The sequence below is a fragment of the Mastomys coucha genome, unplaced genomic scaffold (assembly GCF_008632895.1).
Source record: "Mastomys coucha isolate ucsf_1 unplaced genomic scaffold, UCSF_Mcou_1 pScaffold20, whole genome shotgun sequence".
NCBI lineage: Eukaryota > Metazoa > Chordata > Mammalia > Rodentia > Muridae > Mastomys > Mastomys coucha.
In genome coordinates, this window is record NW_022196903.1 from 129012128 (window position 1) to 129039031 (window position 26904).

The 26904-nt window shown below is 47.6% G+C and overlaps 1 protein-coding gene and 1 non-coding gene across 2 annotated transcripts in view; one reads left to right on the forward strand and one right to left on the reverse strand.

The window, feature by feature from the left end:
* Positions 1-7089: 7089 nt before the first annotated feature.
* Positions 7090-26904, reverse strand: part of Hebp1 (heme binding protein 1) — a 31854-nt gene continuing 12039 nt past the window's right edge. Inside the window, exons 2-4 of the mRNA XM_031383653.1 lie at positions 25661-25799; positions 23480-23660; positions 7090-7631 (exon numbers count right to left, since the gene is read on the reverse strand). Coding sequence (XP_031239513.1) covers positions 7457-7631; positions 23480-23660; positions 25661-25799 — 495 coding nt within the window. The 3' untranslated portion in view covers positions 7090-7456. The remainder of the gene's footprint in view (positions 7632-23479; positions 23661-25660; positions 25800-26904) is intronic.
* On the forward strand, positions 19158-19289 carry LOC116100161. Its single transcript, XR_004122507.1, has one exon. It is a non-coding gene; the product is annotated as a small nucleolar RNA SNORA17 (small nucleolar RNA).

The following is a 26904-nucleotide window of genomic DNA, read 5'->3' on the forward strand; positions in this document are numbered from 1 at the left end:
CCACATGGTCTCGTAAATTCTCACCCCTGGCCAGTCATGGAGTCACACCATGAGTTTGTGATCCAGTAGAGAGTCCCCGCTGTTCCTCACCACTCTCCATAGATATTTGGTCCTGAAGGCCTGATGTGTTCCCCACTCATTTCTCCATTTTACATGAGAGGATGGTACAGTAGCATGGGGACTTTGCCGGGTGAGGGTGGCCTTGTAGCCCTAAGGAATGCTGATTTCTGATTCTGGCATCATGGGGGAGAAGAGTGCCTTCTGGGAGTAGTATCTAGCCAATTGTCTCTTCCCAGGCTGACGTCCAGCATTTTGATTTGAGTAGTCAGGTGAATGTTGGTTACATGAGACCCTGTCTCAAACACACAGACTAGAGTGCCCAAGACCACGTGGATGACAGAGGCAGCATTTGCCCCCGACAGTTTGACTGCCAGGTTCACACTCTGAGCCTCTTGGCATCACAGCTCTGGATAGTCAAGGACAATGGGTGAGGCGGGGCGTGTGCCTGCCGGTGAGTGTGATCAAAGGCGGCTCATCCTCCTGTGTAATTTACTCTGTGGCTCAGTGGCCGTCTTATAATCCTCGTGTCCCTAGGGGATGCGCCTTAGATGCAGAGGGACAGCTGTGAACCTGAGCATCCAGAAGCAACACTGATTCCCAGCAGTGATCTGACTGCCTTGTCTTTTCTCTCTCTTCCTCTGTAGACAGCAGTTATGCTGACAGTCCCTTCATTGCTTCTAGGACCTGCTTCTGAACAGAATGACTCTGCCATATCCAGGCTGGTCTCAAACTTGTTAAATAGCTGGGGATGAGCTTGGATTCCTGACCTTCCTGCCTCCCTGGTGCTGCACAAACCATCATACAGGGCTAGCCTAGGGCATCTTAATGAAGCTCCCAGTTCATCTGTAAACAGAATAGAGAAAATAGTGTCAATGTCTTTCCTGCTGGGTAAAATCAGGTCACTCATTTAATGAGCACGTATCTAGGACACAGGGAATGCTCTTTAAGTTTTAGCTATCAATAGCTCATTTTATTTTGCTTTAAAAAAAAACCTTAGATTTATTGATTTTATGTGTATGGATGTTTTGCCTGAATGAATAGCTTTGCACCATGTATGTGCCTGGTACCCTTAAGGTCAAGAAGAGAGCATCTAGAACTAGAGTTACTGATGGTTGTGGACCACCGGGGGGCTCTGGGAACCAAACCTAGGTCCTCTGCAAGAGCCACAGATGCTTCTAACTATTAAGCTGTCTCTCTAGGCCCTTGGGTTGTTATTAAACATGGTCTTGATATGTAGTCCAACTTGGCCTGGCAGTCTCCTGAGTGCTGGCATCATCGGGCAGTAATTCTTTTAAAAAGTCCAGTTGAGGGGTCTGGAGAGATGGCTCAGCGGTTAAGAGCACTGACTGCTCTTCCGAAAGTCTGAGTTCAAATCCTAGCAACCACACGGTGGCTCACAACCACCTGTAATAAGATCTGACGGCCTCTTCTGGTGTGTCTGAAGACAGCTACAGTGTACTTACATAAATAAATAAATCTTTGAAAAAAAAAAGTCCAGTTGATCTATATCAATAAAATTATGTACTATGCACAAGTCTCTCTCTCTCTCTCTCTCTCTCTCTCTCTCTCTCTCTCTCTCTCTGTGTGTGTGTGTGTGTGTGTGTGTGTATGTGTGTGTGATAGAGAGGGTCTCTTATATCCCAGGCAGTCTTCAAACTCTCTATGTAGCTAAGGATAACCTTGAACTTCTGATCTCCCTGCCTCTGCCTCCTCAGTGCTGGGGTTACAAGTGTGGACTACCATGCCTAGTTTATATGAATGCTAGGCATTGCTCCACCAGTCAAGCTGATGTGAGGTGGGGATTGGAAGTCATAGGGGAAGCAGCTAATACTGCAGACATCAGGGAAAACTGAAGATGTGAAAGCTGGATCTTGGGCAGGTAGAGACAGATAGGAGTGACGTTGGGCAGGAGGCCCCAGCGGTAGGGAGCATGTTAGAGGAACCCCTGCTTACCTTGGAGAATAAGGGGCCCAGGAGAGAGGAAGAGACACCAAATGGGAAGGGGCTGGGGCCTCAGCATACTTGAAAAGATCTATGTATCTGTGTGTATGTATGTTTGTCTGTCTGTCTGTGTATATATATATGAGGATGCCCACAGAGGCGAGAAGAGGACATTAGTTCCCGTGGAGGTGGAATTGTAGGAGGTTGTGAGCTGCTCATAGCTGCTGCTAGAGTCAGAATCCAGGTTTTCACTGCAAGAGCAGCAAGCGCTCTCATCCACTGAGCAATCTCTCTGGCTCCATGACGAGATTTTTTTTCTTTTTCCTGTGAAGATGTATGTAGCTTAGTCATTGCAGAGACAAAACAGTCTTACAGTTGGGTTATGTGAAACTCCTCACAACCAACACCAGCTCTTGCCCCACTCCAGGGCACTGTGTCATCTCTCCCTTACTAGCTTGGTTCCTGATGCTGTGTTTGTGGCTATTGCGTGGGCCTCTCCCCAGATTCCTATAGAACAATGTTGCTATAGAAACAAAAATAGGAAAAGCCTAGTGCCAGTACAGGACATAAATTCAAAGGTCAAACCTATGGCATTCCACCAAATACAAACCCATCAATGTGGCATGCTGGGAAACTGTAATTATTGTGCCCAAGATCAAAGAACATTACTCAAGAGTGGCGAAGCCAAGTGTAAATTAGGGAGATCTTCCTTAAACAAGCCATGACTAACTCCCTGCGCTCACCAAGACTTCCCCTGGGGTTGTGGCTATGATCACCACATGACCCCAGGACACTGTCATGGACACTTAAGGATGCGGCATGGTGTCACAGTACATGCAGACCAAATGTTACTGGACAGAGCTTGCACAGATGTGAGGAATATTAAGGGCCCAGGAAGGTGGTGCTTCTGGGAAATGGCTGAGCGTGTTTGTGAACAGTTCAGGGGAGGCTACAGCATCAAGCTGCGACCCCTAGAGCTCAGCCTTCAGGAGAGTCAGTCATTGACACCCAAGTTCTGTTCATTGTTTTCCAGCACAGGCTTTTACCCATTTCAGATCTTAACACACATGCTCCACTCCAGCCCCTCAGGGAGAGAGGTGAGATGAGGCCAGAAGCTTTTAAAAATAAACTTCTGTTTTGGCAATGATACTGGTGAGAGTGGGTAGGGCGACGGATGGGAGCGTCTTCATTTGTAGACTGGCAACGTGCTTGCGGTTTTTCCCCTTTTCTTTCTTTTTTCTTCTTGGCTTCCTTTCCTTTTTCTTTCTGAAAGACAGTATCTCACTTTTTTAAAATGAATATAAAACTTTTAGATTGAAGGTCGACAATGACTGCTCCCCTGTCTCTCATTAATTCCACAAATCACAGAAGGAGGAATCTGTCAGGGTCAGCATAGTTTCTCAAGATCTGCCAACTTCTTGAACCCGAGGCTGATGTCCAGGTCTGGCCGCCGCCAAGGGAAGGCTTGCTGACTGGGTTCAGGCACAGCCAATTCTCAGCCTGGAGTGGTCTCTAAGGGGATCCGAGGTCAAGAGTTCCATTCCTGAGGATGATGTTGCCAAAGGGTGCCATCTTCCTGGTTGCAACAATAGCAGATGCCTTTTTTTTTTGCATGTTCTTAATTTCATACCTCTCAATCATCTTCAGGGCTTCCTTACAGTCAGCTTTGGGGAGAAGGGATTCATAACGGTTCCATATCGGGGTCGGCAGGCCCTTCTCCTTGTCACTGGGCACCAGGTCCATGACAGCAGCCGGGCTTTCCACATAGGTGTCCGGGGCAGGGGCTTCAGTACAGCCTCATGTCCAGGTCATCCGCTCTGCTCTCTACTGACGCCACAATGGCAGATGGAGGAGGTAGGGAAGTTCGCATCTGCAAGGACTCGTTACTGAACTTGGAACCTGTTTGGCCCTTCTCGCAGTTCTGTGGCCTGGTTCAACTGCAGGTCTCAGCTCAGCTCTTTCCTCAATCAACTGGAGAGCTTCCTGCTCCGATGGGCAAGGTGACTGCAGCAGTGTCCCCAGCCTTTCCTGAGCACTGCTGGTCAAGGTCTCCAGTGTGGCTCTCACCCTGGTTAGAGGGCTGTGCTGCTAGCTCTCCACGTGCTCACCAGTCTTGCCTCCCTGCCCCACAGTATCTCACCTTTAGCTCAGTTGGAACTCAACGTGCAGTCCAGGCAGGGCCTTGAACTTGTAGCAATCTCCTGCCTTGGCCTTATAAATGTGTTTGCCACCATGCTGGCCTGTTTTGTTTGTTGGTTTTCCTCCAGCTTGATATAGGTTCTTATGTTGCACAGGCTAGACTCAAACTCTTTATGTAGCCAAGGCTGGCTCTGGACTCCCATTTCTCTTGCCTCCAACATGCGATGACTACTGGCGCTCACCACCACGCATGCCAAACGCCACCATGCATGTCAGCTACCTTGCATTATTAAATACAGAACTGAGGTGAACTTGTTTTGCTTTCTTAGTTCTTGCCCCTCATGTCCAGTGTCCTCTGTCACTGTCGTCTAGACATCCCTGGGTCTTCAGTGTGGGTGCGGGTGGCAGAAATCCATTCTCCTTGCCTCTACTATGGTGGTGCTCCCCAGTTTTGGCTTTTGCAGGGGAGGGAGGAAAGACAAGGAATAGCAGGCACCAGGAGTGGAGGAGAGAAAGCCTGGAGATCTTAGGTGACCTGGCCTCAGCTGTCTCGACCATTGTCTCCTACCTTCTCCCACTTGCCAGTAGGCAGGCATACCCACTCACCCCACCCCATGCTGGACTCACAACTGACTGTCCTGGTAAAGCCATTCTGAACCCTTTTCTCCTGTGCCTCTGACTTTCCCAGTTAAGTACACTCTTCCCAAGTTGTTGTACACACTTTCCAAGTTGTGTACACTTTCCAAGTTGTTATACAGACTTCCCAAGTTGTACACACTTTCCAAGTTGGTGTATACACTTTCCAAGTTGTAAACACACCTTGCAACTTTCGTTGGCCTTGTCAGTTGATGCAACTCTGTTTGGGGACCTCTGGAAAACGCTTTTGTTTTCTCATACAATGAGGCTAAGGATGTGGCAGATGCAGCTTCCTCTCCTTGGCCCTTCTCTGCCTTGAGCAGGGATGTGACAGCAGGAGCCGCCTGATTACCTTGGAGCCCCAAGACGATGGTCAGCACTGGCCATTCAACCTACTTGTATATTTCTTGCTGTTTGAGAAGAGAAAGCCTCGTCATTTCTTCTACCACTCATTGTATTCCTAAATGATAGATGGAGGAGAAGGTTGGGTAATTTAGAGACAGGGCATTCCAGGCCCTTTTGAAAAGGTAGTGGTCAAGGTACCATCAATGGGATGTTGAGACCCAGCCATTGCAAAAGGTGACAAGGAACCTGCTATTCTGTGGCTGTTCTGGGGTGAGGAAGAGATTAGAAAGGCAGGAACCTGGGGAAGTAGGGAAGGAATCGCACAGGGCTTTGTAGGTCAGAAATGGACTTTCAGTTGTCACAGTACCACACAAGGGGCTGACAATGAGGCTGGTCTTCCTGACTCAGCCATACACCCTGACAATGAGGCTGGTCTTCCTGACTCAGCCATACACCCCTTCTTGTATATTCTGCACTGTGGACAGATGTTTCCTCTTAAAACATGATGGGGTCATGTTCCCAATTGATGCCACACAAATATTTTTAATTTTTCTTTTTTTTAGGACAAAATCCAAACTGGGGCTGGAGAGATGGCTTAGCAATTAAGAATGCTTGCTGCTCAATCATGAGAACTCGGGTTCCCAGCATCCACATAAGAAGGCACTCATCCTAATGCCTTCTTTAGGCCTAACAGCTCTTTGTGTACACACACACACACACACACACACACACACACACACATGTGTGGACACTACATAAATAAACAAACAAATAAAATACTTTTTAAAAAAAATCCAGACTGCCTGGCGTGACCTAAGGGCCTGTGCTATACTTCTCTTAGTCCTTCATTCAGTGTGAAAGCTTGGGCATAGTCTCACCTCCTCATCTGTGAAAGTCATGACACTACCCTCGATACAGAGTCGCCTCATGACAATACCGTCGATACAGAGTGGCCATGTGAAGTGAGTTTCATAGGACGGTGCGCAGTGCGCCAGGCAGTGGAGGCTGGGCTTCAGAAACAGTCGCAGCCCGGAAGCGACCCTGGAAAGTCTCCGCTAACACTTCGTCAGCTCTTGTTTCTCCAGCACCCACTTTTGTCTTTCTTCCCCTATAAGCCTCACACAGAATGAGCCCTTGCGGTTCCCATAGTAACCCAAACCCGGACAGGCGGGCTCCTGAGCGTCTTCTGGGAGATCTTTACAGTTGTCCAAATGAGGGCTGCTGATGGGACTTGATCCTGGTACACCTCAAGACCCCCTAAGCTCCCAGCCTTGCAGCCCACAACCTGTTCCAGTTTAGCTCCTTTCTCCACCTCCGGCTCACGGCCCCGCCCCCTTTCTCTTGTCTCAGTTCTGTTAAGGAAATGGACCCTCTGCCTTTTCTGATCTCATCGTTCTGAATAAATCCTCCTGGTGAAATTTCCTGCCCTCGGGGTTGGTTGTGTGTGGGAGTGTGATTTTTCTTCGCCATCTGCTTTTGTAACTTTTGCAAACCCCTGTGGACCACAGCTGCGAGCTTGCTCCTCAGCTATTGTTTACAGATGTGCTGTCTGGAAGCCTTGGTAAATGATCAGCTCCGAGACAGCCAGGCATCCAGAACGAAGCCTCTTTCCACGGGACCCTTGGAGAATACTCTGCAGACTCCAGATCTCAAAATACAGTGAGCATCAGCAGCAGCACTCTGTTAAGACTATCTATCTTGAGGCTGGAGAGATGGCTCAAGGGTTAGGAGTGCTTGCTGCTCCTCCAGAGGACCCTGCTCAGTTCTCAGCAACTCAAGTCTGGTGGCTCCCAATCTCCTGCAACTCCAGCTCCATGAGATTTGATGCCTTCTTATGGGCTCTGGGGGCACCTGCCCACACATGAGCAAACACACACACACACACACACACACACACACACACACACACGAAAAAAATAAATGTTTCTTAAAGGACCATAGGGTTGGGAAATAATTTAGAACTGTCTCTGCTGCTTAAGTCAAAGATTTGTATTTTTGGTTTCTTTCTAGACAAAGTTCTTAAAAGAACCACAGATGAAAGTTCATGCATAAATCACATAATATTTCCTCACTAACAAAAATACAAATTCGACAATTATTAAAAAACCAGTTTTTAGTGACCCAGATGGCAGAGGAAATGCCGCTGGGATTTTTTCTGATCTGCCACAGAACTTTCTAATTCAAGAACGATGCTGCCAATCTTGGCTTACTTCAGAAAACTGGCAGAGAGGGATTTTGAGGGAAAGCTGGAACGGGAAAAGCACCGCCCCTTCTTGACCCCAAGTCAGGGGACACAGTGGCACCCTTCCAGGATGTCCTCAGTTCAGCGAGTGACTCATGCCTTCACAAGCCAGACCTCATTACGACGTCCATAGGGCTTCATGGGAGGGTCGTATCCAGCACAGTAGTAGACGTCACCCTGGTAGGTGGCTGGTGTGCCCTCCAGGGTGGTACGTAACTGGGTGGCGTGAGCAACGTAGTCTGCTTCCTTGGCATAGCCACCGAATTGCCTAGAGATGGAAGAGCAAGGGCTGGTAAGAAAGGACATGACCATGCAGGGGTGGCAAGTCTTTTAGAGAGAAGACACTGCCATGGTTGGGACAAACATGCCAGAGAGGTGAGATGAAGGGGGTCTGTCTCACCTCATCCATAAATACGCAATGAATGCTGTTCTTCCTGGTGTTATGAGTGGTGTACGCAATATCACTACTAAACACTCAGGGAACGAAATGAAGCCTTGGTCACAAGCTAACTATGAGCTCTCCTCACGAGAGGCAGACTGCCCGGGCGCCTTTCATCATTTTCTCTGGCTCCCTCTGCTGCCTCAGCTGCTACTCTTCTTAGCCTGTCACCAGCAGGAAGGGACAGACACCTAGGAGGAGCCGGGTGGGGGACACGTGGGGGTAGCAGCTGTGTCTTCTGAAACCTGGACAGCTGTCCTGACTGAGCACATCGTAACAGGGACACAAGGTGGCTTCCTGAGATCAGAGCTGACCAAGGCTGGGACCCAAGGATGTCTTGGGAAGGGCCTTGTGCAAGCTTCGCATGCTCTTCTAATGAAGAAATCTCTTCTAATTACCTCCCTTCTCAGCTAAACCATAAAAACTTTCCTTTTCTAGGCAGTAAAGAGACTCCTCATGAGTCGGGTTGCTTATTCTGATGGCAGAAATGGGGGAGAGAGAAGCTGCCCCTTCCAAGGTTAGTCTGTCTCTTATATCACTGCGTCCTCTGGGAGACTCATCCTGCAGCCAGCTCTAAATAAACCACTGTACATCCGGGCTTCACTAACCTCTTTATTAGAGAGTCAAATACACCCGCATTGCTAATGAGCTTTGTGACTCAAAATCTGACTTTGGACCCGGCCACGACGGGGCCAAATGCTACATTATTTTTGGTGGAGTTCTTTGAATCACGCTTGGCTCTTTTATGAGCGGTTAGTCACGCTCAACAAGCACTCCGTCTGTTGATTACAGGGTCACCCAGGACTTCGTCTGTGAGGGACTGCTCATTCTGATGTCTAAACAACAGACAGCAACAGGGAGATGAAGCCAATTTCAAATGAATGCAGCTTGGTTCTTCGTGCAAACTGATGGGAGAGGTGAGACAAGACGGCTAAGCTCTGTTTCTTTGAGCCTCACCAAGGAGGAAATGGGATCAGCAGACAGAAGACAAGCTTCAAGGGCTTTTCTAGCAATAATGGCCTGCAAGACATTGGAATTGTGTGATGTTTGTGTCTAAGAGCCATTTGTGTGAAATACAGAAGACACCCGCTATGGGAACATGTCAGAGGCCTTCCCACAGACTCGGCCTTGACATGAAATCGTTCCCTGAAATGCATAATTCTCCTCTCACTTACTGATTTTGGGTGGGCTGGAGAGATGGCTCAGAGGTTAAGAGCACCCGTTGCTCCTACAGAGGACCCTAGTTCGGTTCCCAGCACCCATGTCAGGCAGCTCACAACAGCCTCAACTCCAGCTTCAGGGCATCCAATGCCCTCTTCTGGTGTCCAAAGTCACAAAACCATTCATAGACACATACAGACATGTACCTAATTAATTAAATGTAACAGCAAAATCTTAAACACCAAGGCAAATCACCACCAGAGGACTGATTTTGGGAAGGTCCAGGAGTACTGGAGTTAAGTGAATCTTTCCTCAACTGGAGGCAAAATGGCTGCCTGCGAGCTCCAGTCCTAGCCGCAGCACTTTTCAGCACTTTCCAGCTCACCGTCAAGGTCAAGTTCTCGGGCATCCTGAGGGTCTGGGCCCTTTGTTAAGTAAGGATGATAATGGCTCCAATCTTGAGAGGCTGCTGGGGGAAATTAAGGGAGAAAAGACTGCAGGCTACACAGTGCAGTGCTTGTCACACAGTGGGTACCATTGTTACGGTTGTCCCTTGGTGTCTATGAAGGGATCATTCTAGGTCCTGTACTAAAATCTGTAGCTGCCCAGGCCACTTATGCAAAAGAGACAGTGTCTTCGTGTACCCTGTGTGGGCCTCAGATACTTTATGTTTTTATTTTTTTTGTGTGTGTGTGTGTGTGGTGTGTATGTGTGGTGTGTGTGAGGGAGGACCTCTGTATGCTATAGCACACGTGGAAGCAAGAGAACAACTTTTGGGCATCAGTTTCTCTTTGCACCGTGGGTCTCGGATCAAACTCAGGTCTTCTTCAGGCTTGCATGGTAAGCACTTTTACCCACTGAGTGCTGGGCCTTCTCAAGGCCCTTAAATAATTTGTGAATGACAGACCGCATCTCATGCAATGTGAATGCTGTGTAAGTCGCTGTTAAAATGTACTTTTGGGGTAATAATGGGGAGAAAAAAAGTTTGTGGGGTCAGTGAATGGCTAACTAAGACTGATGAACAGGATCCACATGGCCAAAGAGAGAACAGACTCCTGACAATCATTCTCTGATATCCATATGCTCACCATGGCATGTACACACACACACACACACACACACACACACACACACACACACATACACATACACACACATACACACACATACACACACACACATACATACACACACACACACACACACACACACACACACACACACACACACACACACACACACACACACACACACACACACACACACACACACACACACACACCCCAACTTCCCCAAAGTGTTTTAAAAAATGTTTGTTATGTTTGGCACAGATACAAATTTCTTAGGATTTTTGCCACACACTGGGACAAGCAGATCGATGAATCGTGTGTCAATTACTTTTTAAAATTTTTGTTACAATTATTTATTCATTCATTTATTTATTTAATTTGGGTGTGTGTGTGCACGTGTGCACGGCATGGTGCCATAGTGTGTGGGAACAGAGAACCGATTGTACAAGTTGTTTCTTTTCACCATGTGGATCCCAGGGCTCACACTTGGGTCAGCCAATGCCCTCAGCAGCTCGGCCATCCCAACAGCCCTCACGTGGTATTTGAATATCTATCAGACACAGTATGACAGGTCATTTTCATTTTTGTCAGCTTGGCTGGATTTGGAATCACCTCGGGTACACAGCTCAGGGTGTGCCTACAAGAGTGTGTTCTGAGAGGTGTCACTGGGGAGGGAATGGATATGGCAGGGCCATCGCATAGACTGGGGTCCTGGGCTGAAGAAAACAAACAAGGTGAGCTTTGGCATCCACGGCACCCTTTACTCATCCACAGCACCCTTTACTCTCTGCTCGAGGACTGTGGACGTAGTGTGACCAGCGGCCTCACACCCCTGCCTCCAGCCTTCTCTGTCTCGATGAGCGTTATTCCCTCTCAAACTGAGACAAATGAAATCCTTTCCACCTTAAGTTATTTCTTGTCGAGTATTTTGCCATCGTGTCAAGGAAGCTAACACACACTGTGAACATTTTAGACCGGCAAGGAAGTGGAATCAGAGATGCTGACTGAGAAGTCGATGGAGTGGGTTGTGGAGACACAAGTGTCTCCACTCAAAAGGTACTGGCTCTGGTCAGTAAGGAACGATTCAAGGTTCATGGATGTTGCTCAGAAAGCTGAAGGGTTGCTCTCAGGGGTTCTACGACCTCCCCCCAGTGGTGACTACAGGAAGAGGATGCATCAAAGGCCTCTTGGGAGTGGAGACCTTGTAAAGAGTGACAAAGGGAACGTCACCACTCAAGAATTTATAAAGTTCACTCCTGAAAAACCCCTGCATTTACTCCTGGGCAGTACATGATGCCTGTAATAAAAATAAAATTTCCCTATTGCTTCGCCATAGAAACTACCAGGAAACAAACAAGGCTGGGAGGGTCATAGAAATACAGTCTTCTCTGCTCACTTTACCAACTCACTCTGACCCCAATCACACAGAAAGACAAACAAGGTAGCTGGCCAAGTCCTCCCAGGAGCACAGCCTCTCGTAAGAAGGAGGCCCAGCCCTGGCTGAGTCAGCCAGCCATCACCAGCAAGCACCTCACTTCTACCAGTCTCAGCCTCCACTCGGCACACTCGGGATGACAGCTCCCTGTCACAGCTCTGCAAATTCCTGAGCATGCTTGAGTGAGCTCGAAGGAATGCTCGTAAAGCGCTTCGAGCTCCCCAAAGGAAATAAAGTGCTTAAACTGTTTTTGTAAGCCTGTTAATACGTTTGTAACTCCTCGTCTTCAAAGAAGCTGTCCTCCAGGGCACGGTATTTTATCTCAGCCAATGTCAGAATAGCAACTGTGGTTATCGTGGAAGCAAAAGACATGCAAAAGACATACACATATATACACACACGTTGCACACATGCACGTGAGTCCAGCGGGGGAAGAGGCAAACTATAAAGACTAGGAAAGTTAGGAGGTGGTTAAGAGTCAAGCTTTCAGTCAGTCAAGGAGGCCAATATGCATTCCATGTTATCTTTCAGTGAGTCTGTGGTGCTGTCAGTGAGGGAGGAAAAAGAAAACATGACTCTGAGGTTGACCATCCAACGTTTTCTAAAACTTTAACAAGAGGCGATACCAGTTTCCAGAGTTAGCTGTGGTCCTAACTTCTTCTCCTTCTGTTAGTGTGACAAAACACTGACGGAGAGCGATTTAGTGGACAGAAAGGGTTGATTTGGCTTATGCTCCCACAGAACAGTCCATCACTATAGGAAGTCAGGATGTGAGTCTGGAGGTGGGAACCAAAGCAGTGGCTCTCAACCTTCCTATGCTCTGACTCGATACCGCTCTTCATGTTGTGGTGACCCCCAACCATGAAATTATTTCGTTGCTACTTCAGAACTGCAATTTTGCTACTGTTATGTATACCTCTGGCTGTCCTGGACCAGACTCTGTAGACCAGGCTTCGTGTTGGCCTCGAACTCAGAAATCCGCCTGCCTCTGCCTCCCAAGTGCAGGGATTAAAGGCATGCTCCAACACTGCCCAGCAATGTAAGTATCTTATATGCAGGATTTCTGATATGTGATCTCTGTGAAAGGATTGTTCAACCCCAGAGGGGTCTCGACCCACAGGTTGAGAACCACTGCTACCAGAGGCCATGCTTGCTCAGCCTGCTTTCCCATAGCACCACCAGCCCAGGGTCTGCACCTCTCACAGTGGGCCGTGCTGTTGTATATCAACCATTAATCAAGAAAATGCCAAAGACTTACCTATAGGCCAATGTAGTGGAAATACTTTCTCAATTGATGTTCCCTCTTTCCAGGTGTGCTGGCTAATTTTATGTCAACTTGACACAAGCAAGGACCATAGGAAAGAATCAAGCCTGTAGGGCTTTTTATTAGCTAATGCTTGATGGAGGAAGGCCCAGTCCATTGTGGGTGGGGCCACCTGGGCTGGTGGTCCTGGGTTCTATATGAAAGCAGGCTGAGCAAGCCATGGAGAATAAGCCAGGAAACCACACACCCCTCCATGTCCTCTGCATCAGCTCCTGTCTCCAGGTTCCTGCCCTGTGTGAGTTCCTGTTCTGACTTCCTTCACTGACGGACTAAGATGCAGAAGCTTACACCAAATAAACTTTTTCCTCCCCAACCTGGTTTTAGTCACGGTGTTTCATCCCAGCAACAGTAACCCTAACTAAGATGCCAGGACTCTTGATTGTACCAAGCTGAGAAAACTTTCCAGTTATACACGCAACTGCTATGCACCAGACAAGAGTAACTGCCCATCTCAATTCCACGGGGAAGAGGGCATTTCATTGATGTTGACTGAACAAGAGCAAGTGCTGACTGGGTGGATTGAGCCCAGAGCTCAGGCTGGAGCTGTAAGAGGGTAGAGAACCTCTGCTCTGTGGTGTCCTGGCCACCCGAGTTAGCGGTCAGGTCAGACATACTGAGATTGTATAGGCAGATGGAAACACAGCATACCTGGAGATGCGTGGGCATTTACATATATGATCTCATCTCATCCTTATGACAGACTGGGTACTGTTAATCTCTGTCTCACAGACATGGACACCGTATGAGTCATAGGCATCCAGGTGACTGTCGTGACCCTGGCTTCCAGCTCCCCTCTCTTCTTTATTGTCTGGTTTGCTTAGGAGCAAACCAAAGACCCTGCACATGTGAGGTAAGCTCGCTGTCTCTGAGCCACGCCCCTTGCCCTTCCACCCTCTAGTCTTTCCTTTTTTTTCTTTTTGGAGATAGTGTCCCACTCTGTAGCCCAGGCTGGACTATTTACACTTACTATGAGCTTACTATATGAAACCCTAGCTGGCTTCAGATTCATGGTAAACCTCCTGCCTCTGGCTCCTTAGTGCTGAGTGACCGGAATGAGGCATCACCCCTGGCTCCAACTCTTCCTTCCACAAACATGTCATTCAAATGGTGAGGGTCTCACTTAAATCTCCCAGTCTCGCCTATCTATTGTCAGTCTCTGCTGAGACTCCAGTTGTGGTGGTCAAAGGGAGGCCAGCCATCTGCAAGAGCACCTCGAGTCTTAGCGTAAGGAAAATTCTATTCCCCAAAGTGTTCAGATAGGGCTTCTGAGATGGCACAGTTGGTAAAAGTGCTTGCTGCCAGGCCAGAAGACCTGAGTTCAATCCCCAGAACTCACATGATGGGAAGAGAGAACCATTTCCTTAAAGTTGAATTCTGACCCTGACAAGTACACCAAATAGATGTGGGTGTTTATATGTATACATACATATACAGTGGTGCATACTTTTAACCCCAGCAGATCTCTTGTATATTCCAGGTCATCCTGGTCTACAGAGTGAGTTTCAGGCTAGCCAGAGCTACATGGTAAGACCCTGTCTCAAACAAAGACTTAAAACAGCAGCAGCAGCAGCAGCAGCAGCAACAACAACAAGACCTATTCAGGTAATGTTATCTTTTTCCCCAAGGCATTTTATTTATCTAAACAACTCCTACTAATTAATGTATAATCTCTCTGTGGACATCTCTTTAAAAGGCCGCAGAAAAAGATTTTAGTCGTCAAGCATTCTCACTGTATTCCTTGAAATACTGTTGCCTTCTCTTACCGCCCTTGTTTTCAGTGAAACTAGAGTCACACACAGGATCCAAGAGCGGTAAATGCACATTTGACTTGTGGTGACACCGTGTGGCCAACCCAGGAATAAGCCCATAAGAAGTTAGGATCGTATGTTCAGTTATAAAACGTTCCCATGGAGCAAGGCTAACTAAGCCAAGTATTTGGTTCTTCTACATTTTGCTTTGGTTTGTTTGTGTCAATGCTTCCCTATGTGCTCCAGGCTAGCTTCAAATTTATAATCTTTCTAATCTAGTTCCCTGTGCTAGGGTGATAGATGTGAGGTTCCTTTATGTGTTTAGATTTTATAGAATTGTTCCCCCATTCCCTTTCCCCATCCTGCCCTCCCACCCTTTCTTCCATGGACTCACTTTATGTGTGTATTACATGCAGTGTGTATATATGCTCCTTGTGTGCTCATGTATGTATATACTTGTGTACACACGTGAATGTGCACGAATGACCAGGGCTCAGCACTGGTGTCTTCCTTGTTTCTCTCCATCTTATTTTCTGCGATGTCTCTCACTAATCCTGGATTAGTTGATTAGCTGATTTTGCTAGACTGCCTGGCCAATGAGCCCCTGTCTTCCTGTCTCTGCCTCCCGTCACTGGGATCAGCCACGTGTATTGCTACATCTGTTCTTATTCACATAACAGCTGGGGATCCAAATTCAGGTCCTCTGGTTTACCAGGCAAACAATGCAAACCCATCGCTGACTCATCTCTCTAGCCTGTTCATCGATCCTTTAACATTTATTTATTAATGTGCACATGTATGTTGTACATGTGTGTGTGCATGCTTACATGTGCCATGGTGCACATGTGAAGGTCAGAGGTCAGCTTGGGGACTGATTCTTGCCTTCCATTTTGTTGAGGCAGGGGTCTCTTGTTTGTGCTACTTCACTGTATACCTCAGGCTAGCTGGACCATGGCTTCCAGATGATTCTCTGTCTCCACCTTCATCTCACTATAGGGGGCTGAGAACACAGATACATGGCACTGCATCTGTGTTTTTATGTGGGATCTGGAAACTGAACTTCAGTTAGCAGTCTTGCGTGGCTAATGCTCATAGCCACTGAGCCATCTCTCTGTCCTAATCTACCCTTTATCTAGGTGTTCTTTCCAGTCATAAAGAACCAGGTCTTAGAGGAGTGGTTAACTCTAGCTTGAGAGCAGCAAATGTTAAGATGTGTTTGAAAGTGAGGAAGATGCCAAAGTGGGGAGAGGTGTGTCAACAGATTAAGAAACCAACATGGCTCCTACCAGCCCCAAATGACACAATCTGCACATCAGAGAAAATCAAAACCTCAGACCCTGGTACAGTCGTGCTCACCTATAATCCCAGGACTCAGAGGTGGAGACATGGGGACCAGAAGTCCAAGGTCCTCCCTGGCTACACAGTGAGTCTGAGGCCATGGTGGGATCCTGAGACTCTGTCTCACAAAGGGAGGGAGGGGCTGGGGAAATGGCTCAGTGCAAAAGTAAAAGTGCTTGCATCCGATACCGAGTTTGAACTTGGAGTACCCACAATAACAGCCAGACACATAGCAAAAGCATCTATAACATCAGGGCTGTATTGGGCTGATAGAAAGTGGAGATAGGAGAATCCCTGGAAGGTTGCTGGTCAGCCGGCTTGGCGTACAGCAGACAAGGAGCAGAGAGTCTGCCTCAAACAAAGAGAGCGCCGAGGCCCAGCACCCACAGCTATCCTCCGGCCTTCGCACTTTCTTCACAGCATACCCATACCTGTACTTATATCCACACCACATTAATAGATCTTCTTAAAAAAAAAAAAAGATAAATGAAAGAACAAAATAACAACAAAAAACAATGAACAAGTGCGAAGCAGTGCAGTGCAGCCAGCTTGTTCAAAGTCGTGCTTCTGTTGATAGTAAAACAAAACAAAACAAAACATCAAAACCAAGCAACCAACCAGCCAAATAAAAACAAAAAACAAAAACAAAGCAAAACAAAACGAAGCAGAGAGGAAGGTCACGACCTTCAGAAGACACCAAGGAAAGAAATCAATAATCCTAAGAACTAGCAATGGAAGAGCCGCTGACAGTCGTGCCCCCCACTCTCTCTATGTGACTCTGCCTTCGTAAAAGAGAGAAGAAGGGAGGGAGGATTGTGTTTGTTGAAGTATGCCAGATGATAAATGACGATGCAAACAGAGAGGACACCATCATTTGATAAGCTCCCACGAGACAGGTACCTAAGCAGGAACATCCTCACTTACTAGCCAACTCCACAGGAGCAGAGCTTAGCAGGTGCAGGAGCCCCTACCAGGCCTCAGCACCTAGAGACACAGGAGTCCCTAATGGGGTTAAACAGCTAGGAAAGATTCTTGCTCCAAACTCAAAGCCTCGGCCTGAACGCATCTCTAGTACCAAACCCCAGTCTACAGGCAGCACAGGGGCAAAAAGGTGTGTTACAATGACATGTAAGTGCCAAGAGTAAAGCTGAGGCTTGGGGCAGCAACGGGACCAGTGATCCACCAACCACAAGAACAAATGAATATGCTCTGTGGTGTGCAGAATTACAGTGTGAAAAGGCTTAAAATGGACTGACCAAAGCCAATGAGATGGCTCAGCAGATAAAAGTGCTTGCTATATAAACCTAATGACCTGAGTTTCATCCCCAGAACCTGCAATGAAGTAGAAAAAAAAAGAAAACCTGCCAAAACCTCCACATGCATGAACAAGCATGCCCACTCTCACACACACATATCACACACAATAAAAAAGAAATCAATGGACTGATTGCAAAGGATGCATGAGTTCAAACAAACCTTAAAAATGAACTGTCAGATAATAGGGGAGTCAGGTGTGGTCATCGATGCCTCTAATCCCGGCCCTTGGGGATGAGGCAGGAGGATTGTGAACTTGAGGTCAGCTTGGAATACATGATGAGACCCTGCCTCCAGCATCCAAACAAACAAACAAACAAACAAAATAACAAACAAATAGCTAGAGAAATAAATCAGATAGTTCATATTGTTAGAATTTAACAAATTGCTGTTAACATTTAGAAGTAGGATGGCATTTTAATAATATTTTTAAAAATATCCCATAATATAGCTGTCTCCTGAGAGGCTCTGACAGTACCCGACTAATACAGAAGTAGAGGCTCACAGACATCCATTGGGCTGAGTACAGGGTCCCCAATGAAGGAGCTAGAGAAAGGACCCAAGGAGCTGAAGGGTTTGTAGCCCCTTAGGACAAACAACTAACTAGTACCCCCAGAGCTCCCAGGGACTAAACCACCAACCAAAGAGTACACATGGTGGGACTCATGACTCCAGCAGCATATGTATAGCAGAGGATGGCCAAGTTGGTCATCAATGGGAGGAGAGGCCCTTGGCTCTGTGAAGGTTCTATGCCCCAGTGTAGGGGAATGCCAGGGCCAGTAAGCAGGAGAGGGTGGGGTGGTAAGTAGGGGGAGGGGAGAGGGAACAGGGGTTTGTTCTTGTTGTTGTTTTTTGTTTTTGTTTTTGTTTTTTTTTTGGAGGGGAAACTGGGAAAGGAGAAATCATATGACATGTAAATAAAGAAAATATCTAATAAAAGAAAAAAAATCCCATAATTAAAATATTTATGGATGAAATCATATAATGCCTAGAATACTCAAAAAATAGTTGAGAATGTTTTTCCTGTCACCATATGATGGAAACCTGTCCCTGAGCTGACCATCCATGCCGAATCAAACAGCTTCTCTATTTTTTGTTCTCTCCCTTCCATAGGTGACTGGGTGTGCTGCTTAGTGGCAGCATGTTCAGAATGAAAGTACCCATGACATATTAAGAGACAACAGGAATTGTACTGTGGTGGTTTGGGTGCAAAATGCACCTCCATCAGCTAAGATATTTGAACTCTTGGTCCGCAGTGGTGGTGCTGTCTGGGGAAATCACGGAGCTTTGCTGGAGGAAGGGTCTCACTGTCTGTGAGCTCTACGAGTTTATGGTCTCATCCCATCTTGCTCTCCTCTCTCTGTTTTGTGTTTCCAGTTGAGGTTGTGATCTCTCAGCTTCGAGCTCTGGCCTCCTGCTGCTGTGTGTCACCCACCATTATGGACCCTCCCTCTGAAACCATAAGACAAAATAAACCCTTCCCTCCATAAATCACTTCTGGCCGGGTATTTTCTCCACAGCACCAGAAGGGTAACCAACACAGCAGCCACTCACTGTTCTGCTTCTGGATGAGCAAAAGGTTAGAGATTAGCCACATCTGTCACCGTGGCTACTGCTGTTGAGGATGCTCGTCCCCCTCGGGATGTGGCTAGCCACCTGTGCATAGTGTGATTTCAACAGATGGGGAGTCACCAATCACTTAGAAGAGATTTACTTGGCTTCTGAGGAAGGACTGGATCAAAGGATAAAAGACACGTAGCGGGGCTGGGGTGAGGAGTGAACTGATTCAATTGTGTCAAACTTCAGATAATCATTAGATAATAATGGGTCACACACATTAAGAAATGTGTACATAGCACTTTAGAAAGTACTGGTAGGTACTGTCATAAGAACCCCAGGATGTTGATTCCATTAGTGGTGCTTAGCCAATGGGGCGAAAATTAAGTCTTAAAGAGGCTTACTAACCCTGCCCCTAGAGTCCCTGTAGGTGTGGCTGCTGGGTCTCATTTGCATCAGTAGATGGCAGAGAGGAAAGAGGCTACATCTACCCTCAGTGCTCTGACCTGTGAGCATCGGAATGATTAGTAGATTCCCTGGAAAAAGCAAGCCTGAGATGACCACCAGTCTGGCACTACACAAGCCCCGATGGCTCTTAGGACTGAGAGCAAGTAAGAGACTAGAAGAATCATGCCTGGGACTGAGGGCTCCTGGCAGAAGTGAGCCCAAGACAGATGACCCCATTGGGGCCACTTGGAGGGTACTGTGAGGAGGTAGCACAAGATGACCACCAGTTCAGTGCCATGGGGCCTAGACAGGGAGCTAGCCTGAGATGACCACCAGTCAGGTGCCACACAGGCCTGGGGGTGGGGCACATATCATGCCTGAGATGACCCCCTACCTGGTACCTAAATGCATGAGCTTCTGAGACCACTTCAGACACCCAAAGACCCTGGGTACCCCTAAGAGGAGCAAGTCAGTGGTGGAGAAACGGAGCAGAAAGAGAACTAGAAGGATGTGGGCACAATGGAGAGAGCGGGACTGGAGACTGGAGGGTAGTGAGGAATAGCCAGAGGCGAGTGGCTGGTGATATCTTGTGGAACTATGGTGGGGTTCTGGCCTATGCTGCCACTGGGGGGCCACATCTGGGCCTGTGGCCTTAGAGCAGCTGGAGTCTGTTACCACTAAAGACCAGGCAGACAGCCCTGGTCTAGGGTTGCCTGGGGACATGTTAATGTCTGAGGACTGTGCAGAACTGGCCCCACCCCTCACCTGTCATCATGGGAGAGCTGGCCCCAGGGCCACGAGAGCGGGAGAGCTGATCCCACCCCTAGCTAGCTGCAGTACTCCAGAGAGCAGCCCTGCACATTGCAGGAGTTGCCTATGAGCCACCCCTGAGGATATGAGCAAGCATTTGGAGACCTAACACTACCACTCATCTCGAGGGAGAGATATCTTCCTCTCTCCTTGTCCCTCACCACCTATGGCAGGCAGGAGACCTGGCCTTAGGGTCGTGAGAGCAGGAGAGCTGTCCCTGCTTCTCACCAGCTACAGCACTTGGGAGAGCAGGTCCTGTACCTCACCTGGGCAGATTTGTAGAGCTGACCCTGGTGGTGGGTGTGTGGGCAAGCTGGCCCTGAGGATGTGAGTGTGAGAGAGCTGACCCCACTTTGTCCTTGTCACCTATAGTGGGCAGGAGAGCTGGCCCTGCCCCTCACCTGCTACAGTACTTGGGAGAGCAGGCCCTACGCTTGGCCTGAGCAGCAGGGTAGAGAAGGCTGTACACCTGGCCTGAGCAGGAGGGGAGAGCTGGTCCTGGGGGGGGGGGTTGTTAATGAGCTGTCCTCGAGGGCATGAAAGTGGGACAGCCAGTGTGCTGACCAGCTCAGATATCTCTCAGGCCCAGATCTAGGGCTTTGAGTTGGCCCACCCCAACATCTACCCCATTGATGAACTGATGGAATTCATGAAGGGGTGGTCTACACATCCAAAACTCCATGGATCTCCATGATACAGGATCTCCATGACACAGGGTCAGCAACAGGATATCCAAGAGGAGTCCCAGTGAGTAGCAGAAGCCTGAAGCCTCATACCAGACCAATGATTCATTGTATGAACATTTTCAAGCAAAGGATTGTGGACAAAAGGTAATACTGTGGGCCATACTGTGACACGCTACAGCTTCCACAATGAGACTTTTCCCCCTCTGTTGTGGGGGAGGATGCAAGGGTGGACAGCAAGTATGGGGAGGGGAGGAGATGAGTAGGATTAGGTTGCATGATGTGAAATTCACAAAGAAACAATCAAAAGTGTTTTTTTAACAAGGAGAGAGGCTTACTAATTTCTAAGGCGTTATCTTGCTATTATGCAGCAGAGCTGAGAATCATACTACATAATAGAAGTCTACTACTCACCACTTCTCAGAGAGCAGGAAGGACAGTGGGCAAGATGGAGCTGGGGACTGACAGACAGACCAGTAGACTCCCAGAGTGTACCATTTAAGGTGGCTCTCACTCTCAGTGCTCAGCCTGCACTTGGGTGACTGTAGGGGTAAGTGCTTCCTTAAACTTTGCATCCTGGCACCTCTCCTGAGGACGGTTACCTACCTGCCTTACTCCTGACTCTGCTTAGAGTTTTCAGAAGCCTCTGCACAGAGGCTGAGAAGTCTGAATGAGGGCTAGACTGGAAAGAAACACAGGACTGGGGGTTCCATGTCAGCAGCACGGTTGCTTCACCTTCTCGTCCTCCAGGGGGCTCTGTTCATCTAGCCAAAGAATGCCCACAGCAGGCAAGCTCACATCACACTAGCCTTCTAAGGAATGACTCTAAGCTAGCTGTGGGGAACAAAGTCCCACCCTCAGAGGAGGAGTTAGAATAGGGACGCCTAGGGCTGGAGAGATGGCTCAGAGGTTAAGAGCACTGACTGCTCTTCCGAAGGTCCTGAGTTCGGATCCCCGCAACCACATGGTAGCTCACAACCACCCATAAAGAGATCTGACGCCATCTTCTGATGCGTCTGAAGACAGCTACAGTGAATTATGCTGGAGTGAGAGGGGCTGGAGTTCAATTCCCAGCAGCCACACACGTGATGGCTCACAGCCATCTGTACAGCTACTGTGTACTCATACAAATAAAAAATAAAATAAAATAAATCTTTAAAAAAAAAAAAAGAATAGGGACGCCTATTAGCCCCGTTCGGGTGGGGTGGGGACAGAAACTGTACGCTGCAAGATCATTCGTAGAGTTAATTCATTCGTAGAGTTAATTTTCAGGAAGTTGGGCTTGAGCAGAACCCAACCCCCAACCTGTGGTTACTATTGGTGAAGGTTCTGGTCTTTCTTTGAACCTGGTTAGGTGCCTGTTACACAGTGGGATTTTGACAATCAAGGAGTCACCAATTATCTAGAAGAGACTTGACTTCTGAGGGCAGACTAGGAACCCAAGGATAAAAAATATGCATCAGGCTGTGGGCATGAGAAGCTTGGCAGCAGACTATGGGGCAGTGAACTGTGCCCAGAAACTTGGTAAGGTTGGGTTTAGAAACCTTGGCACCTCATACCTGAGGATGGTAGACATTTCACCTACTTCCAATCCAAATGGGGATCACCAGACCATGGCACCCCATGGACTGTGACAATCAGTCGTGAAGAGGCAGCACCCAGAAGCCCCTCCACATGTAGATGAGGCATCCCTAACATCTAAGACCAAGCCAATAGGAAGCATCTGCTGTCAGACCCCAAAGCACTCCAGTATATATAAGACCTTGTCCAGAAGAAAGAAAGATGTGAGAATTAATTACTTCATCAACGATTGTCTGAGAGCTTCTGTCATGTAAGAGGTGTAACAACTTTTGAGGAGGAGAATTCTCTCCTGAAGCTTTTGCCTGCTGAAAGCTGTGTGAGCATACAGAGGTCAATTATAGACTTCTGCTCCCAGCCGCCCAGGCCCTGCTGGCTAGCCGAGCCTCCATCCCACTCCTTTAGGAGAGTGCGACTCTTTCGCCATCCTGGCTGAGCTAGAGCCCCATAGATCTCTGCGGAATAGCGGATAGCATCTGGCACAGACAGACAGTCGAGTACAAGCTCAGCATGCATAGGATGCTGGGTTTAATTCCCAGCATAAGAAAACAAGACAAAGTAAAACAAGCAAGAACAGGCAACAGTTTGCACCTACTACTTTCTATAGTGAAGAAATGTGACTGTGAAGGAGTCCTAACACAGAGCCAGAGGACAAGAGGGCAGATGTGTCCTTTGCTTAAAGAACCACAGTCCAGGAACAAGCAGTGGGGCTGGCTGTTCAGCGCTGACAAACACTCTACCCTTCTATATCTAATGAAGTCTGGGGTATAAATCATGTATCCCCAGCTATTACACCCTATGTATCCATGACCCCAAACTATTATCACACACACACACACACACACACACACACACACACACACACACACACACTATTGTCAATATTATTGATATATATAGTACTGATATTTATATTATTCACATACACACACACATATTTATAAATTCCTTGACTTTTCTAAGCCCCTGCTATGGCTAATGCTGGTGTTCACCCCGAGCTTAGGCTGAGGTGACTCTTTCTACCTATCAATATGGCTACAGGCCAAGGCATTTATCCAGACAAAACCACAAATGCATGTGTGCTACAACCTGAAGAAATTAAAGTGAGTTACTGCCACAACTCGGTGTTCCTTCACTGAATTAAGCAACGGTGAAAAGCCAATGATCTGAGGAGTGGCTAAGACCAGAAAACACTAAGAACCGGCTCCTTACGTAGAATAGACAGTGATTCCTTCCCGCTCCTCGATCTTCACGCTCTCATCACTGGGGGCCGGTGGGCTGCCTTGAAATTGGTTTGGAATCCGGAACCAGACTTTCAGTTTCTTCTGTAGGGAGCCATCTTCATTGGGAAACACGGCGAAGGAGACTGGGACCGTCATACCCATGCCGATTCCTGAAGCATCAGAATGTAGAGGTGAGCAGGCATTAGACAGAGGGCCATGAATCTCAGTTCTCTTCCATGGTGATTTAAAAAAAAAGAGCAACAAACATTTCAGGCAGTACATACATATAATTAGATATGTGCAATGTCCCTTCCTTCAATAGGCTGGAGGTTGTGGTGTGGTGGCGCCATTTATCCATTTTGTATGTTGGTATGTGTGCCTTCAGGAGCTCATGTATACCCTGCTCATGTAGGTATCTGTGGAGGGCAGCAGATGCCCTGGAACTGGTGTGACGGATGGCTGTGAGCCACCAGGTGGGTGCTGGGAACTGAGCGCTGGTCCCCTGCAAGAGCAGCCTGTGCTCTTAGGGGCTGAGCCATCTCTCCAGGTTTTCTGTTTGCTGGGAACTGAGTTTAGGTCTTCTGCAAGAGCAGTAATCGATCCTAACCATTGAGCCATCTCTCCAGCCCCCATGCTTGAAGAAAACAAAACCAAAAACTATTTGATGACACATAGCAAGAATGTAGATACATAAGGACCTGCATTTTTCAGAGAGAAAAAAAAAAAACACTATGGAAGAGTATGGATGATATGACATTCCCTGCAGGATAGTTTCTAACTGGTCAAACCCAGACTATGTCTGGGTGAATTAGGGGCACACGGTGCCATACACTGCAGCTATGAGTAATTGTGCTTAAGAAGATGCTTAGCCACTGAGGGTAATTACAAAATAACAAGCTACAGACAAGAAATATGCTGTAGTAGGAATGCCCAGTCTATATGAAAAGGCCTTGAAAGCGCCCAGTAGTGGTGGCACATGCCGTTAATGCCCACACTCAGGAGGAAGAGGAAGGATTGTGAGCTCCAGCAGCCTGAGCTACATCACAAGATCCTGACTCAAAATCCACAAGCTGGCACTGTAGCTCAGTGGAAGAGCATTTGCTTAGCACACCCAAGACCCTGGGTTTGACCCCAGCACTGCGATGCTCTAAAGAGACACAGCAATGAGTCAACCAGAAAGGAGGAGGAAACTAGACACAGTACTTTCTTTATACATATTTTTACCCAAAGAAATGCTTTAACAGTTAAGAAAACAAAACAAGCCGAGCAGTGGTGGCACACGCCTTTAATCCTAGCACTTGGGAGGCAGTGGCAGGCAGATTTCTGAGTTTGAGGCTAGCCTGGTCTACAGAGTGAGTTCCAGGACAGCCAGGGCTATGTAAAATATCATAATTGGGCTGGAGAGATGGCTCAGGGGTTAAGAGGACTGACTGCTCTTCCGAAAGGCCCTGAGTTCAATTCCCAGCAACCACATGGTGGCTCACAACCATTTGTAATGGGATCTCTTCTGGTGTATCTGAAGACAGCTACAGTGTACTTGTATAAATCATAATAAATAAATAATATTTTAAAAAATTATAATTTACACTCCCATGGTGTACCTTATATGACACTTCAATCCAACCATTTTTAAAATGGGGCTGGGAGAGAGGGGCAGCCAGCATGAGCAGCCATGTCCTAAAGCCAGGAATGGTTTAAGAGCTCACAGATCTTCAACCACCAAAACTGAGTCTGAGGCTCACAGCTCACTGGGCCCCTGCAACCCACAGTCTGAGGGCTGACAGATTTCTAGCCTGAGCGTTAGCAGTCTCTAGTTAGATGACAACCATGCCTTGCACTGAACTCAGCTTACTGTGGGTTAGCCCATTCACCCAACACAAGGACACAGTGAACACTGCAGTGTTAAAACCAAACAAACCAAACAAACCAGACAAACCAGGGTGAGCATCTGGCTCTGGACTTGCAAAGAACGAAGAACTGAGTGACAGAGAGCCTGCATCTCTCAACTTGAGCGGGAGGCTGGGCTGACATCAGAGTGGCCTGATAGCAAAACTTCCCGCCATGAACTCCCTGCACATGACATTGGAATAGGCAGGTACAGGGTCCACAGCCACTCCCTGATGCTTCCACGGATGACATGAACTCACACATGTCCCCCTGGGATGCTCACCTTTGTCATTCGTGCCGCCCACATACTTCATGATCTTGGGCATTGCTTCCCGGAGAGCTTCATCCACAGGCTTGTCTGTCACTTCCACAGTAGCAAACTTCCCCCCTTCACAGGCTCTTTCCTCATAGGAGACGTCTTCCTAGAGATGCAGAAGACACGGGAGTGAGAACAAAGGAGCTCAAAGCATCAGGAAGCCCCGCCCCCAGAGTGGGTGACCATGTAGACAGACTGTAAAGGAAGAACTATAAGAAACTGACTCTGAGATTTTTATAAAAGAAGACTATCAAAAGCTACTTAAAAAATCTTATAGGAAGGGATAGCGCATGCCTGCAACTGTAGCACTTGGGAGGCAGAGACGGAACAGGAGTTCAAGGTTACCCTCATAAGTTGAAGGCCAGCCTGGGCTACATGACATGCTGGCTCAAAGCAAAACCACCACCAACCAAGTAACCCAACAAATCTTGTAATTGATATTCTGAAGGAGACAGAGAAACTGTTGTACCCCCAGAATACTGGGCACACTACAAATATGGAATATCAAGAGATCAAAAAACTTTTGGAGATGAAATAAAAAGAAAGAAAGAAGTATCGGGTGCTGGAGAGTTGGCTCAGAGATGAAGAGTGTGCAATGATCTTGCTAAGGACCCAAGCCTGGTTCCCAGCACCCACGTTGGGCAGCTCCCAACTCTCTGTTCAGGGCATCCAATGCCTCTGAATCCTAGGGTACCCCAATTCTTGTCCGCAAACACATAATTTAAAAATTAATCTTTTAACGATATGCTAATGTATGAAGAAAATCCCTAGAAAGGTTAGAAGATAACTTTGCAGAGCATAGCAAAAAGGCAAGAAAAGAATAAACCAAGAGAAAATGATAAGGGAGCTAGCAAAAACATAAGCGAAGGCACAGTGGCATCTGTCCATAAACCGTGCACTTGGGAGGTGGAGGCAGAAGAATCAGGAGTTCTAAGCCAGCCTGGGCTACATGAGATCCTGTCTCAAAAAGCAAAATACTAATTAAAAAAAAAAAAAAACAACATCCACCCCCCACTGAATGCTCCTCTGTACCAAATACACCCAGAGAAGCTACAAAGACGAAGGGGAAGAGGGGGTGCAGGGCAGGTGGTGGCAGTGGCAGACAAATGACAAATGACAGCATATGCTGGCAAGGATAAGGGTGCCGGGAAAGAGGAACCATTTACGCTGTTGATAGAATGCTAAGCGGCTCAGCTACTATGGAAAAACTA